Raw genomic sequence first — 16,210 nt, forward strand, 5'->3', positions numbered from 1 at the left:
ATAGTGATTGACATCACTCAACATGGTCTTGAGTCAATAACTAAAATATGTGGTTTCAGCTTGTGTTGAGTTGGTATGCCACCAAAAACGATTGCCATAATTTAATCATGTCACTTGTTTTCATTCAGCTTGATCAATATACTTATATACCACATATCAAGCTAGAGGAGAACTCAGTGGAGATCCAGAATACGTTAAAATCTAGAAAGAACAATTTTTTTTGTTTTAGTAGTACTTAAAGAGTAGAGAACATGTTGTTTCAGTGTTATTGCTCTTTTAGAAAAATTGTGTGGTTTTGTTTTTCTATAATTTACGACTTTAGAGACTTGAGTATCGGGGAAAAAATAAAGAGAAAAGAGAGAACACCTTCTCCCCTCTTAAAAATTGCTGAAGGCAATTTACATACACAAATGTAGGCTGTAGCAATATGTCAATGTGTTAGTTATCAAATCCATCTGTATTTCAGCTAATGAGGATCAAACGAACATCTTGTGATCTTGACATATAAATTATAAGATGTCATATTGAATTATGAGTTCCCAATATAAAAAGAATCACTAAATATAAAAACAAAACAGAACCAAACTTCCAAAGCCCTTTTTGGGGAGGGATTTTGAGATAAGTATAGTGCAGCAAAGTACGTGGAAAAAGTCTAGGCACACCAAATCCAAACCGGCAAATGTATCCAAGATCTTACGCTCTGGGTAGATTACCATATGTATTAAGGCTTGGAAAAGGAACATAGCTCCTCATAAGACCTCTTCCTAACATCTCGAGACTTTAGAAGGCCTAGTGTCTAGTGACATAATATACTACAAAGCAAAAAAATAGTGCATAGTAATAGAAGTTTCAAAACTTATGACCCATGTTATGTTGGAGTCTGTATATTCAAGGCCCATTTTGGGCTGCGATAATAATCATAACTCAAGTAACCAAGTTATGTCAGGAAAACTGTCAAGTTCTATCTATTGCTGTAGGCACACACGGCCCTTGATTTTTATACTATACAGTGATGAGTGATATTTTCAATTATGCATACAAAGTTACTGCTATGAATAATAATGAACACTCGTTGCTCCCCCTTTGTTATCTAAGGTACAGCCTTGAATTGACCCCCCTTGTCTTTCTTTCTTAGTTTTGTGTGTTTTTTACTCTGTAAAACCACATTTATTCTCTGTTGTTTCATTCTCTGTCTTGATATAAAGGAGGAACTTGGACTAGCTTGATCAATACATTCTTTGAACACTATTTTGCGGAAATCAAGTTTATGATAAATTAGATTTTTTTCAAATTTTGGTCCAACATTGATTTGATTTATACGGGATAATATAACAACAAATTTTCTCGTCTGCAAAACCTATAGATTCTAATTTTTTACAAAATCTGCTTTCGAATAACATTCGTGCCTTTATTAAACTCAACTTTAGTCAAATAAGTTGATAAAACTAGGAAATCAATGTCAAGCGTGGCTATGACAACTTGTTAATTTTTCTTTAAGAAGAACAATGAACACTCAGATAAATAAAACTAAAAAGAAAAAGAAATCAACCTTTTCTAGATTTTGTTGAATGTCTCCTCCGGCAAGGAACTAAGAATACAAGTCTTCTTTATATGTCAGTTCTTATGTTATAAGTCGTGTCTGTCATTGACTTGTGAGTCGTGACTCATGAAAACAATTTAGTCCCTATAATTGAGTGATTGATCTACTACATATGTTTGAGCAACAAGCATTTTACTGTTCTTTTGATATTTCTATATCAATAGAGGTACTCTGTTCAAAGATGTTTATATCTTCTTCACAAGGATGCTTATATGTTCATTGCAGAATCTGTTGCTTATTCTCTTTCTGCATATACGATTTCCATGTGATACGGATCCAATTTATTTTGCATTTTTGTGTATTCATCGTTCACTTGACTACCCTCACATAACATTCAGGGTGCATATAATTGTCTGGATCAGACGACAGATATATCTCAAGAAAAAACAGATAAATCTTGGTGAAATACACAATATTACATCGTTTAGCTTTTTCCATTCTCAAGAAGAAAACAATTAAGCTATCAGTTAATTCAAACTTCGACAAGAATCTCTAATATTTGCTTAAAGCCTCAAAGTATTAGTACAACTGCCAAAAATCCATCCTTCCAGTTATCAGGAAATATGGATTATAGGAATCTCATCACAAAGCAAATATAAAAAGAATTTAAAAATTAAAGATATTAAATAGCTGTTAAGTAAGAATTAAAACTGGGAGGTACTGGGATGTCCACAGTTCCTTCCAGCATTAGCAGAACCTTCTTCATGGATGGGCGAAGTGACGGTTCATCTAAAATGCACCAGAGGCCTACTCTCACCATTCTTTCAAATTTTAGCATATTAGTCGTACTATCTGTAATTAACTTCGCAAGCTCATTGTTCTGGAAACATTGATAGACCCATTCTTCAAGAACAGCTTCCTCCTCTGACAGACTGAAATCGACACCTTTCCTGCAACATATGATCTCCAAAAGCATGATTCCAAAACTATAAACATCTACTTTAACCGTAACTGCCTTATTTTGATGCCATTCAGGGGCAACGTAACCCCTTGTACCTCGTAGCCCTGTATATGTCTTTGTTTGGTCTGCCTTCAGGAGCTTTGCCAATCCGAAGTCTGCAATTTTGGCAGACCTGTATGCATCTATTAGTACGTTCTGAGGCTTTATGTCGCAGTGAATGATTTGGGTTTCACACTCTTCGTGCAGATAGAGGATTCCTCTTGCAATATCAAGAGCAATTCTAATTCTTTCATCCCATCTTGGCGGGTGCTGGGGATCAAAAAGAATATCAGCAAGTGATCCATTAACCATATACTCGTACACGAGAAGCTTTTTAGGTCCATCATGACTATAACCAAGAAGCCTGACAAGGTTACGGTGATGGGTTTTTCCAATGACTTTCATCTCATTCTGGAACTCTTTCTCGCCTTCTGCTAAAGGTTTCTCCAATCTTTTCACAGCTACAACTTTATTGTTAAATTCTAATGTCCCTTTGTAAATTGTTCCTGATGCTCCTCTTCCAATCTCTTCCTGAAAACCATTTGTCACTTTCTCCAATTCTGCATAAGTAAATGAGCGCGGAGCAATATCCTCCATTGATTGGTAATTACTCTTTGCTGAAATCTTTTTATATGCGCGCCTTTGATGTCTGTATGCAAGAAATCCAAAAATAACAAAGACCATAAAGGCCAAGGCAACAAGTGAAACACAAATGAGAAGAATAACTAGGCGACGCACTTTCTTTTTCTCAGTTTTAGGATAAGTTGGAGCTGCTGCTATTACAGCTGTTGAGGAAGCCCACTTGATATAGGCAACATTAGAATCAGTCAATAGCCTTCTTCCGTATCTCAGCGGAAGCCGTTGTTTTCTGCACTTTCCATCTTTATAAAATGCTGCTTCGCAGTTACAGTCCTCCAAACAAGCTGTTCTACATTCTTCTGTAGTCATTTTAAGAACAGAATAAGGATCATCTTCCCACTGCGTATTCTCCAATGATCTCATGCTATAAGGGATCCTCCGGTCATTGTTCTTGCACCTATCGACAGTATAATTCCTCTTACAGCCTGCAGGCCAGTTGCCAGGACTAACATAATCAAATCCGGGTACACATTCACATTGAGGTTCATTATCATAGAGAGTACAGAATCCGTTCAGGCCACATACGCCTTTAGGACTACATCTGTCTGCCGAAGATTGCCATACAATTAATGAGCCGTTTCCTTTCTTATCCAAACTCAGGGAATACAGGCGAAGGATACCATCAGGATCAATTTTCAGGAGGTAAACTCTCTGCTTCTCAGAAAACCCATCAGTTAGATTTTTTACAATGGTGGCTGAACTATTTAGCAAATAAAGGTTCCCATTAGGTTCAAGATTCAGTGCCACATTTACTCCATTTACTCCGTAAGTGTTACTTGCCCAGTAAGAAAACTGGCTAGCATCTATAGCATCCGCTGGGTAGAGCACAAGGTTCGAATCAATCTGCATCTTGAGTCTAAATATTCCTGTGGCGTGATCAGATTCTGACCTGCTTGAAAACAATTCCTGACCATTTGAAAGAATCTGACCAGGTAAGATTGCCTCTGTCGGGTGATCAAAACTCTGCCATATTATCTTTTGATCAGAATTATAGAGCACAAAGTTGCCAGTGTCTAACATGGAAGCATAAGAAATAGATTTATCAGGTGTAACGATATCCGTACTTGAGTCTGGGGATTTCTGTAGGAGGATGAGCCTTCCATCTGCAGTTAACCGCAGAGTTACACTGTCAGAGACAGGAGGATCATCTCTGCTGGCTGTCCAAACCACGGTCTTATTCACACCAAGTCCAGCAAAGAAAATTCCAACACCATAGCGGTTTTGGCCTTGCGGGTAGAAACCAAAGGCAAATAAGCCTGAAGGTGACAACCAAGACGAGTCTCCTTTTGGTGTTAGAGAGGAGCCCTGACTGATAATATTGGTTACTTTTTGTCGAGCTGTTACAAAATATACAGCAGACAGCAGGAGAAGGAGGCTAGAAAGAGAGTTGGCCTTGTTTGATGAATTCGTGTTTATGTTCATGCTCTCTTATTTTCTGGTTACATCTAATATAAAAGAACTACTCTCTGGTCTCAGAAAGGTCTCAGAAAGACGCAAGTGTGGACCAGAGCGGGAGAATTGAAGGTCAACTTGCATAAGTTTATGATGTTGAAGTATCAAGGAAGATCGGCTGATATTAATAGGACTATTAACAATAGAATTTCGTTGCTAGAACTGTTTATATGCTGAAAAAGGTACCTCAAACTAACTTCTGGCTTTAAGTCAGCATCTGGCTTATTTCTGACTTTAAGCCAACTTTTGACTTATTACACAAACAGACATTTTTCAGCTTGAAGTCAGAAATGACTTAAAGCCTGAGCTTTAGGCCCAGGCAAACAGGCTCTAAGTCGTCAAGATCAAGTGCAAACAAGAACAGTCATGTATCAGTTCAGAGTATATCAACTCTAGAGTTTGATTCTCACGTTCCGAAACCTCCAAGCAACCTCTATGAAACCTCTATGCTTACAATTATATGAACTTTAAAAAGAAAAATTCCACTTTCTACACTCTTCCTTCTGAGAAAAACAAAACTGTGACCGACTTAGGTCAATTTATATTTTAGCCTTGTTCTTTTTCTTATCAGAAATATTACCAAGGCAAAGCTGATATTGACAGGCATGTGAATATAACTTCTTCACGTGTCGTTAGTTGCAGTATCAATTTCAGAAACCTGTCATACTCTTTTTCTTTGTTGAAATGGTCCATGAATTATAATGCACAAGTCCAGTTTTTTGTTTGTATTTTCAATTTGATGGGATTGCACTAGATCCAGATTAAATTATTTCAAAATTTCAAAGTATGTCATTTAAATAGAATCCTAATGAATTGTTTCTATATATCATGTCATGGAGATAAACTGACTTCAATTTTTCTCTGGTGATCATATATTCATATGTATATTCTTTTCTAAGAGACGCTCAACGGATGCTTGGAAGCTATTTACTGAGACTGTTGCAAGTAAGCTCGTCTAATCGTTTCTTTGTATCAGTGATGATTAAAAGTGTCTGAAACCTCTTTTTTTTTTTTTACTTTAATGTCTTTAGTACTTTACCGCGCTTTCTAAGAAAAGTTCTCTAGAAAAAGTTCGAAAAAATCGCACCTTATTTTTCCCCTCGGTGTTAAGAAATAAATAAATATAAATTGAACAGGAAAATTTTGAAGACTTGCTTCTCTTGACTCCCCTTCCCTCCAAAACAGAGCCCAGAATACAAGTCTTGTGGGCATCTTTGATTTGTTGTCTAATTTGACTCCTTCAAACATTATCTTCCTTGTGATTGATCCACTACGACGTATGCTATGGGCAATACCAGCACTAACCCTGCATTCAATCTCGTCAGTTTGATTGAAGTAGTCTTTGAAGTTGTTAAATTTATTCCTCGACTCAGATGTGCATGTATGATCATTATTGGATTTATTACTCATTTTCTGTAAATAGGATTGCTGGTGATAGGAAACCATTGTGTTCGTCTATTAGTATACTTAGGTGATCAGTTTTTCAGAGTACTTCGAACATAACACACTCTAAAATCAGATGACGAATAATCTACACAATGTCACATTTCTCATCCTTTTAACATTCAGAGAGAAAAACAATTAAGTTCAAATACCTGACCTTAACTCTTACAATACTTATTTACTCTATGCTTAAAGCCAAATTATTATCACTCATACTAGGAATCTATTCTTTAGTCGACATGAGATATTAAAGATGTAGAGACAATCGTTAAAAGCAAAAAGAAGTACAGAACACTAAAATACTAAATAGCTGTTAAGTAAGAGGACAGACTAGGAGGTGCTGGGATGTCCACGGTCCCTTCCAGCATCAGTAGAACCTTCTTCATGGATGGGCGAAGCGATGGTTCATCTAAAATGCACCACAGGCCTACTCTCACCATTCTTTCAAATTTCTTCCTATCTGTCTCCTCATCAATTATTAATTTAGCAAGATCATTATCCTCAAAGCACTGATAGACCCATTCTTCAAGAACAGCTTCCTCCTCCGAGAGGCTTAGGTTGACACTTCTCCTGCAACAAATGATCTCTAAAAGCATGATACCGAAACTATAGACATCTGCCTTAACAGTAACAGCCATATTTCGGTGCCATTCAGGTGCAACGTAACCCCTTGTACCTCTTATCCCTGTATATGTATTTGTTTGGTCTGCCTTCAGGAGCTTTGCCAATCCGAAGTCTGAAATTTTGGCAGACCTGTATTCGTCTATCAGTATGTTTTGAGGCTTTATGTCGCAATGGATAATTTGGGTTTCACACTCTTCGTGCAGATAGAGGATTCCTCTTGCAATATCAAGAACAATTCTGATTCTTTCCTCCCATCTTGGTGGGTTTTGGGGATCAAAAAGAATATCTGCAAGCGATCCATTAACCATGTATTCATATACCAGAAGCTTTTTTGGTCCATCATGACAATAGCCCAGAAGCCTGACAAGGTTACGATGATGGGTTCTTCCAATAACTTTCATTTCATTCTGGAACTCTTTCTCTCCTTCTGCTAACATATTCTCCAATCTTTTCACAGCTACTAATTTGTCATTAAATTTCCCTTTGTAAATTGTTCCAGATGCTCCTCTTCCAATCTCTTCTTGAAAACCATTTGTCACTTCTTCCAACTCTGCATAAGTAAATGACCGCGGAGCAATATCATCCATTAGTTCAAAATTACCCTTTGCTGATATCTTTTTATATGCCCATATTCGATTTCTGTATGCAAGATATCCAGATATCACGAAGACAGTAAAGGCTAAGGCGCAAAGGGTTAAACTAATGATAAGAATGCTCAGGCGAGGCTCTTTCTTTTTCCCTGGTCTAGAATGACTTGGAGTTTCTATTTGGCGTGTTGGGGAAGCCACTTTGATATAGGCAACATTAGAATCAGTCAATAGCCTTCTTCCGTATCTCAGTGGAAGCCGTTGTTTTCTGCACTCTCCATCTTTATAAAATGCTGCTTCACAGTTACAGTCCTCCAAACAAGATGTTTCACAATCTTCCTTGATTTTCATTTTGAGGACTAAATACGGATCATTTTCCCACCAAGTATACTCCAATGCTCTCATGCTATACTGGATCCTTTGTTCACTGTTCTTGCATATATCAGCAGTATAATTCCTCTTACAGCCTGCAGTATAATTCCCAGGATTAACATTATCAAATCCCGGTGGACATAAACATTTAGGCTCATCATCATTAAGAGTACAATACCCGTTCAGGCCACATAATCCTTTCGGACTACATTTATCACCAGAAGATTTCCATACAATCGACGAGATGTTGTCTTTTCTACCCAAATTAAATGAATACAGTCGAAGGATACCATCGGAATCAATTCTCATGAGGTAAACTCTCTGTTTCTCAGAAAGCCCATCAGATAGATTTTTGAGAATGCTGACAGAATTATTAAGCAAGTACAGGTGTCCATCAGGATCAAGATTCAGTGTCACATTGACCCCTTGGTTATTAGTTGAAGATGACCAGTAAGCATACGGTGCAGTATCCGGAGTCTGCACTGGGTACTGCACAAGGTTCGAATCACTCTGCATTTTAAGTCTGAATATTCCTGTGGAGTAATCAGAATCCGATGCCCTTGAAAATAATTCTTGATTCTGTGAAAGAATCTGACCAGGTAAGATTGCGTCAGTTGGGTGATCAAAACTCTGCCAGATCTTTTCTTGGTTAGAACCAAAGAGCACGAAGTTGCCAGAGTCTAGCATGGAAGCCGAAGAAATAGATTGATCAACTATAACAGCATCAGTAGTCGAGTCTTGAGATTGGAGGATGAGCCTCCCATCCGGAGTTAACTGCAAGGTTACGCCACTGGAGACAGGAGGATCATCTCTGTTGGCTGTCCAAACTACGGTTTTATTCAGACGAAGACCAGCAATAAAAATTCCAACCCTGTAGGTGTTATTGCCTTGCGGATAGAATCCAAAGGCAAATAAACCTGAAGGTGACAACCAAGACGAGTTTCCAGTTGGCGTCAGAGAGGAGCCTTGGCTTATACTATTAGATGTTCTTCGTTGAGCTGCTACAAAATATGTAGCAGACAGCAGAACAAGGAGAGTAAATAGAGAATTGGCCATGAAAATGTTTATTAATTGTTTGTGTTCTTGCATTGGCCATGTACTGGAGCTATATAATGAAATCCAAGCTACACTCTGCAAGTTTCCTTCCAAGAAAAACAACTGGAGACCGGACCCGATGACTTGCAGGTCAACTTTAATTTTATCAGGAAAATAATTGTGATATTGATGGGACTCAAAAGAACGTGTAGACTATTTCTTTGCAGGAATGTGTAATCAGTTCAACAATGTCGCAGAAACTTGTATACAACGTTGGCTGAAAAATCAACTTTCATTTAAAAGCCCTTTAAAAATAATATCAAGAAAGTCTGATACTGACAGGTCTATACGAACATAATATTGTTCTCAGCGAAAAAAAAGTTTTATACTGTAATTGTTAAAAATAAATAGGCCAAAACAATGTTATATATAGGTGTTTATATCAAGTTACTCACCGTCTCCCTAAGGTTGTGTTCACTTGGAGTGAATGTAAGGGAGGGAGAATGGAATGAATTGAGTCTCAAGTAGCTCTTTTTATTGGTTTCCAGAGCGACTCAATTGAACGACTAAACACTACTAAATATCCTGCTGTTATCTTTTATTAAAACTTTTAACGGGAGTCGTGACATGGCAATAGTGCATACGGAAGGAGGAGAGACCTGGTAAGCTTGACTCTAACGACTAGCTTGATCACGTACTTTTTTTTTTCCACAAAAAACGGTTGTATTAAACCAAGATCGAAAGTTACAAATTCGGATGGACAGAGTTTCCTTCGTTCAAGAAGGTATATCATCTAACCGAAAGATGTACATACTCCGAATGCTTAGATAACATAGCCTTTCAAGTCAGAAGAGATAACCCACAAAAAAGGGTCTCGTTAAAACCCCTCAAGAGTAAAACCCGTGGGAAAAAACTCAAGGGGGAAAAAGAATGCCCTACAAAAATTACATCGATTATAAAACAGACTAAAAATAGATGTCTTCTTTAATCCGGAGTATGTATCATTATTTCTTCCACTCTCTTGCCCTGAAAAAATACAATTCAAAAGAACATAATAAGTACATACCGACAACAAAATAATAAAACTAATTAATAAGACAGATGAAAAGGTTTAAAAAACCCATAAATAAAGAAAAAATATAAGAATATAATATAATTTTTTATTTAATAAAAGAGTAAATCAGAACTAATATTAAACAAATTAAAGAAATCTACACCAAAGATATAAGAGATCTCTTTGGTTAGATACATAATAAAAATCCCATATGGAAATAACTGACATATATACTAACAAATATTTAAAATAAGAAAATAAAGTTTGGATATTGAAAACATAATTAAGATATATCTAGTCAAATATAAGACAAAATCTTATCAAACAAATGTATCACGATTATGCCTGCTTCTTATTATTAACGCAATACAAATTTGGTATACACCAATCAATCAATCAACCATTAATGGCGCTATAATATACCTCATTAAGGCACAATAAATTTGGTATACACCAATTAATCCATTAACCATAAAAGGTCCAAAAATCCATCATAAAATGGCAACAAGTCATCATAAATGATCCTTCCTTTTACGGATACAAGAACCACCAATTATGGCACAAAGACGGAAATATAATAATACTCTATTTCAAAATATGTAACTTTCCCAAACAATATTACTCTAAAATTATGTCAATCAATAATTAATGTACAGTAGAAACTCTTTAAATTAATACTCGTTAAATTAATAAACTCTCTAAATTAATAAATTTGTCCGGTCCCGACTTGGGCTAATGTAGAAAATTGGAAAACTCGATAAAATAATTATATAATAATTTTTCGTGAGATTCCTTTATAATTTTCGGTCCCAAGAAAATCATAAATTAATAATTCATAGAAATCGAAAAAAAATTATATTACGCTCTATTGAAACATGATTCAATAGATTTCTGTTTTCCTTTAAAGTTCAAGTTTATTTGGAGCTCATTTTTATTGAAATATGGTTTGAATACTCTTAACATATTTATGTAATTTATATATGTCAAACTTGTTTAAGAATACTGTACATTGAACACGTTTATTACTCTTATTTACATCTATTGTACAGTAATTCAAAAGTCATTATTAATTTCCAATACATATAACACAATAGTTACTAATTTACGTTGAGTCTTAAGATTCTCTGCAATGTAATTCTAAAAGGCATAGACTAATTTATCTTTTTGTTTGTATGGACAGAATAATCAGTTAAAATCTCTTTAAATTAATAATTATTAATTTATCGATAAATTAATAATTCTCTAAATTAATAAATTTCTCCGGTCCCGACATTATTAATTTATAGAGTTTTTACTGTATGTAATTAGATAGTTTCAGAATTAATTAGTTACCTAAATTATTGCAATCAATTAATAGAGTCATAGAAAGCTTCAAACTAAAAGATATGTGATTTAGATTAAAAAAAAAAAAATAGAATTGTATCATGCAGAATAAGGATATCGATCAATCCTAATAAACCAAACACAAGTCCAGTTGACACATAAATCAAGGAAAAACATAGGATTAGAAAAACCATCAAACCCACAAGTTTTACGAAAAATCAAATAGTGACAAAAATTAATTTAAGGTGGCGATAATCTATTCCTTATGAAACAAAAAGGAAAACAGATAAACCCTAATTTAGTATTTAAAACATACTAACATACATATAAAGGAACATGAAATGAGAGTTAGCTCTAAAAGTTGAAAAACGGGATGTGTATATATGTATGATACATACTAAAGTTGAAGCGTGGCGTATCGGTGAAAGAGGGACCGGGCATTTAACTAAAATGGATTGGATTGTATAACAACGAAAAGATTTGATCAAATAAAACTAACCGTTTCGATGATCTAAAATCCATCATTATCATGTTAAGCTTGATCTCATGCTAACAAAATCAAAGTCACAAAACCCTTCTTTGTTATACACACCCATTATACATACATACGAATCCCCCAATTTGCTGTTGCTGGAATCGGATTCCGCCAAATCAGCGCCAGTTTTCGTCACCACTAGCGCCGGAGGATCGCCTTCGTCGTCCTTGTTGTCTAATAGCTTGTCCTGCACTTCTGTTTAAATGACAAAACAAAATATCCATGCCTAGCCAGTCATTTTTATCTGCGCTTCAAAACTTTTGAGTTCTGGAGTTTAGCCCTTAGATGTTGCTACTTTACTGGTGAAAAATTTCAGATGTAAAAGTATTGATAGCTTGATCACGTACTTGTGTGTGTATAACATTATATTCGTTATAAGATCCATTAAACAAAAGACGTCATTGGTGATTGAGATCAACTAGAATTTATGAATATAATGATAACAAGGAACAAAGGAATGAATTGTTATTGGAACTGTTATATAATATGATGTCTTAAATCACCGGAAGATATTAAGATAATGTCGGAGTTGCTTTCGAAGTCTGCTCCAACTTCTAAAATACGTGAATTTGCAGTGCTTTTTGATTAATCCAGCTCTCCCGATTCCCTTTCATTTTAACTGTGGATTTATCAATATCTTGACACTGGAAATCAGCTGGGTTGTGAAAGGATTTTAAATTTGCAGTGGTCCATTCACTTAAGCCATTTCATTTTAATGGAGAAAACTGTTTGTAATGTATTCGGTTCATCTGTAGTCATAAGCGGATTCCTTTGAGTTTCAAACATATTAATCATTTAACGTAAACCAAAAAGTTCTGTTCTCCGTTCTCTGGTATATGCTTTGTGGATCACAAGTTAGTTCCCACTACCCACTTTGTATCTAAATAGTGTATTAATCATTTCAAATTCTCGGGTTTATATTTTAATGTTTAAAAGTTGAACTTAATTCAAATCAAACTATTTTAAAAATTCAGACATGTCATTTGTAATATAATCCTGGTCTGTAAACCTACATTAAAGTGATTTGTTTCTGGATCACATGTTACAGATTAGTGTCAAATTACTGATGTTTAGTCATTATGCTACTCCTGCTGTTGCGAGTAAGCTCCTCTAACTCTTCTTTTTATATCCATGTATATGTTATTAATCGTGATTATGTTGCTGGAAGTAAGTTCGTTTAACTGTTTGTTTACACCCATCTATATGTTATTAATCGTGATTATGCTCCAGAATTTTAACACAATTTTTGTTTGATAGCAGCTCGAGTCACTATTTCTTGACGTAGCAACTGATATTTTCAATTCCTTCACCTTAGTTATAAGATTAAACAAATGATTTACTGCCCGAGGAAAGAGTGAAAATTTACAGAAAACCGCATTTGTCTTTTAAGATGAAAAGTTTGTCAAGGAAACAATGGGGGTGTTTGGCCCGGGCGTAAAAGCCCGACTTCTGGGTTTATAAGTTAGAAACACTAGTTGTACCATTTGTGTAAAAAGTCAAAGGAGTACTTATAAGAAGTTGAGAATGCTAGTTTTTGTTTCATGGTTTCCCCTTCTTCCCCAAATACTTTAATCATTTATAAGTCTTAACTTGCTTCTAACTTCTAGTTCACTTCTTTATTTTAAGCAAGAAACTTTAATTTTAAGCTCACCCAAACGGCTACAATATAACAGCATAGCAAATATTCAACTGCAATTTTTTTTTAATGGAATGCAGAACTTATGTCATAAATATACATTCTGATAATATGATATAAGAAGTAGAACAATTCATTCAGCTGCACTTACTTCAAATCTTCTATAGTGATATGCATATTTGGGTACAGGCTGAAATTTGTACTACTGGCAATATCTTGCATGACCATTAATTATGAGAAACTGTACGAAAGAGTATCATCGGTAGGAAAATGAAAGACGCTAATTACCTGTGAAATACGAATGAAGACTTGGAGGTGCTGGGATGTCGTCGTTACCTTCAAGCATCAGCAGAACCTTCTTCATGGTTGGGCGAATAGATGGTTCATCCACAACACACCAGAGGCCTACTCTCACCATTCTTTCAAATTTGATCATATCAGTTTCGACACTAGTTACCAGCTTAGAAAGCTCATTTTTCTCAAAACATTGTTGAACCCATTCTTCAAGAATAGCTTCCTCGTCCGACAGGTCAGGAATGACACTTCTTCTGCAACATAGGATCTCCAAAAGCATGATTCCAAAACTATAGATATCTACCTTAGCTGTAACTGCCATCTTTCAGTGCCATTCAGGTGCAACGTAACCCCTAGTACCTCTTATCCCTGTATTTGTATTTGTTTGGTCTGCCTTTAGGAGTTTTGCCAATCCGAAGTCTGAAATTTTGGCTGACATGTACTCATCTATCAATATGTTTTGAGGCTTTATGTCGCAATGGATAATTTGGGTTTCACACTCTTCGTGCAGATAGAGGATTCCTCTTGCTATCTCAAGAGCAATTCTAATTCTTTCATCCCATCTCGGTGGGTTTTGGGGATCAAAAAGATTATCTGCAAGTGATCCATTGACCATATATTCATATACCAGAAGCTTTTTTGGTCCATCATGACAATAGCCCAGAAGCCTGACAAGGTTACGATGATGGGTTCTTCCTATGACTTTCATCTCATTCTGGAACTCTTTCTCTCCATCTATTAACATATTCTCCAATCTTTTCACAGCGACTACTTTATTGTTAAAGTCTAATCTCCCTCTGTAAACTAGACCAGATGATCCTCTTCCAATCTCTTCTTGAAAACCATTTGTCACTTTCTCTAATTCTGCGTAAGTAAATGACCGTGGAGCTATATCTTCCATGAGTTCCAAACTTCCATCAACATAAACCTTTTTGCTTTTTAATAAACGATATCTGTATGCAACAAATGCAGAAATCAAAAAGACCGTAAGGGCCAAGGCAACAAGTGAAACACTAATGATAAGAATGTGATGGTGAGGCTTTTTTACTCTCTTAGTATTGTGAAAGATTGGATCTTCTTTTTCTGGTAAAGCCCACTTGATATAGGCGATATTAGATTCATTCAGCCACCTTCTTCCATATCTCAACGGAAGCACTTGTTTTTTGCACTCCCCATCTTTAAAAAAGGCTGCTTCGCAGTTACAATCGTCCAAACAAGCTGCTTCACAGTCCTCTTTAATATCCATTTTGAGAACAGAATAAGGATCATCTTCCCACAAGGTATTCACCAGTAGTTTAATCTCATATTGGATTCTCTGCTCCGTGTTCTGGCAAGTATTTGCAGTATAATTCCTCTTACAGCCTGCAGGCCAGTTGCCAGGACTTACATAATCGAATCCAGGTGCACATTCACATTTAGGTTCATTATCATAAATACAGTATGCATTCAGGCCACATATGCCTTTGACATCACATCTGTTTGCAGAAGATTCCCATACAATTGATGAGCTGTTTCTTTAATTATCCAAACTAAATGAATAGAGTCGAAAGATACCATCAATATCTATTCTCATGAGATAAAGACTCCGTGACTCAGAAAAACCAGCTGTTAGATTTTTCAGAATATTGACTGAATTATTAAGCAAATATAGGTGCCCATCACGATCAAGATTCAGTGTCACATTTACTCCATTTACTCCATCAATTGTCGCAGTCCCACTATACCAGTAAGCATGCTGGGGAGTATCCGTAGCATCCACAGGATGCTGCACAAGATTTGAATCACTCTGCATTTTGAGTTTGAATAGTCCTGTGGAGTGATCAGATTCTGACCTGCTTGAATATAGTTCTTGATTCCGTGAAAGAATCTGGCCAGGTAAGATCGCGTCAGTTGGGTGTTCAAAACTCTGCCAAATCATCCTTTGGTTGGAATCATAGAGCACAAAGTTGCCACTGTCTAGCATGGAAGCAGAGGAAATAGACTGATTCAGTTTAACAACATCAGTAGTTGAGTCTTGAGATTGGTGCTGGAGGATGAGCCTCCCATCCGGAGTTAACTGCAAGGTTACGTTACTGGAGACAGGAGGATCATCTCGGTTGGCTGTCCAAACCACAGTCTTGTTCAGTGGAAGCCCAGCAATGAAAATTCCAACCCTGTAGGTGTTATTGCCTTGCGGATAGAATCCAAAGGCAAATAATCCTGAAGGTGACAACCAAGACGAGTTCCCTGTTGGCGTTAAAGAGGAGCGTTGTCTGATACTATTAGTTACATTTTGTTGAGCTGTTACAGAATATATAGTAGACAGCAGAACAAGAAGGCTAAAGAGAGAGTTGGCCATGGATTTTTTGTTTTGTTTTTGTTGTTCTCGATCGATTTTTCTTGGGTTTAATATATAAGCACAACCCTCTTAGAAGGTCAAATTATATTAAGTTTTCAAGACCAACAACAGCCTGCTATTGACAGGAACAATAAGAACATAGAACTACTTTGTTACATCTAACATTTGTATGATTAAGTCGTCATGATTTTAAGTGCATGTAACTTATAAGAAATTTCATGTACTTCAAATAATCGACCAGTGTTCTTTGAATAATCAACCAGTGTTCGGGCAGAGCATAATTCTCCTGTCAACTCTAGAGAAATATATGAACAATAACAGACGTGCAAGTACTCTTT

At 36.0% G+C, this 16,210-nt stretch overlaps 2 protein-coding genes and 1 pseudogene across 3 annotated transcripts; all 3 read right to left on the reverse strand.

Moving 5' to 3' along the window:
• Positions 1-1,972: 1,972 nt before the first annotated feature.
• Positions 1,973-4,925, reverse strand: LOC108212773 (G-type lectin S-receptor-like serine/threonine-protein kinase LECRK3). Of its 2 annotated transcripts, XM_017384497.2 has the most exons (2): positions 4,244-4,423; positions 1,973-4,142 (listed from the first exon to the last, which is right to left on the reverse strand). In XM_017384497.2, exons 1-2 carry the CDS (start codon positions 4,280-4,282, stop codon positions 2,223-2,225), a joined length of 1,959 nt encoding a protein of 652 aa, XP_017239986.1. In that variant the 5' UTR covers positions 4,283-4,423; the 3' UTR covers positions 1,973-2,222. The 2 variants fall into 2 exon arrangements, with proteins under 2 accessions (XP_017239986.1, XP_017239979.1); XM_017384490.2 differs by having other exon boundaries at positions 1,973-4,925.
• A 1,226-nt stretch (positions 4,926-6,151) lies between these two features.
• LOC108205640 (G-type lectin S-receptor-like serine/threonine-protein kinase LECRK3) lies at positions 6,152-8,911 on the reverse strand. Its single transcript, XM_017375634.2, has one exon. The coding sequence runs from the start codon at positions 8,744-8,746 to the stop codon at positions 6,377-6,379; it is 2,370 nt and encodes a 789-aa protein (XP_017231123.1). The 5' UTR covers positions 8,747-8,911; the 3' UTR covers positions 6,152-6,376.
• Positions 8,912-13,409: 4,498 nt separating this feature from the next.
• Positions 13,410-15,995, reverse strand: LOC108227926 (G-type lectin S-receptor-like serine/threonine-protein kinase LECRK3; annotated as a pseudogene).
• Positions 15,996-16,210: the final 215 nt, after the last annotated feature.

The sequence above is a fragment of the Daucus carota genome, chromosome 1 (assembly GCF_001625215.2).
Source record: "Daucus carota subsp. sativus chromosome 1, DH1 v3.0, whole genome shotgun sequence".
NCBI lineage: Eukaryota > Viridiplantae > Streptophyta > Magnoliopsida > Apiales > Apiaceae > Daucus > Daucus carota.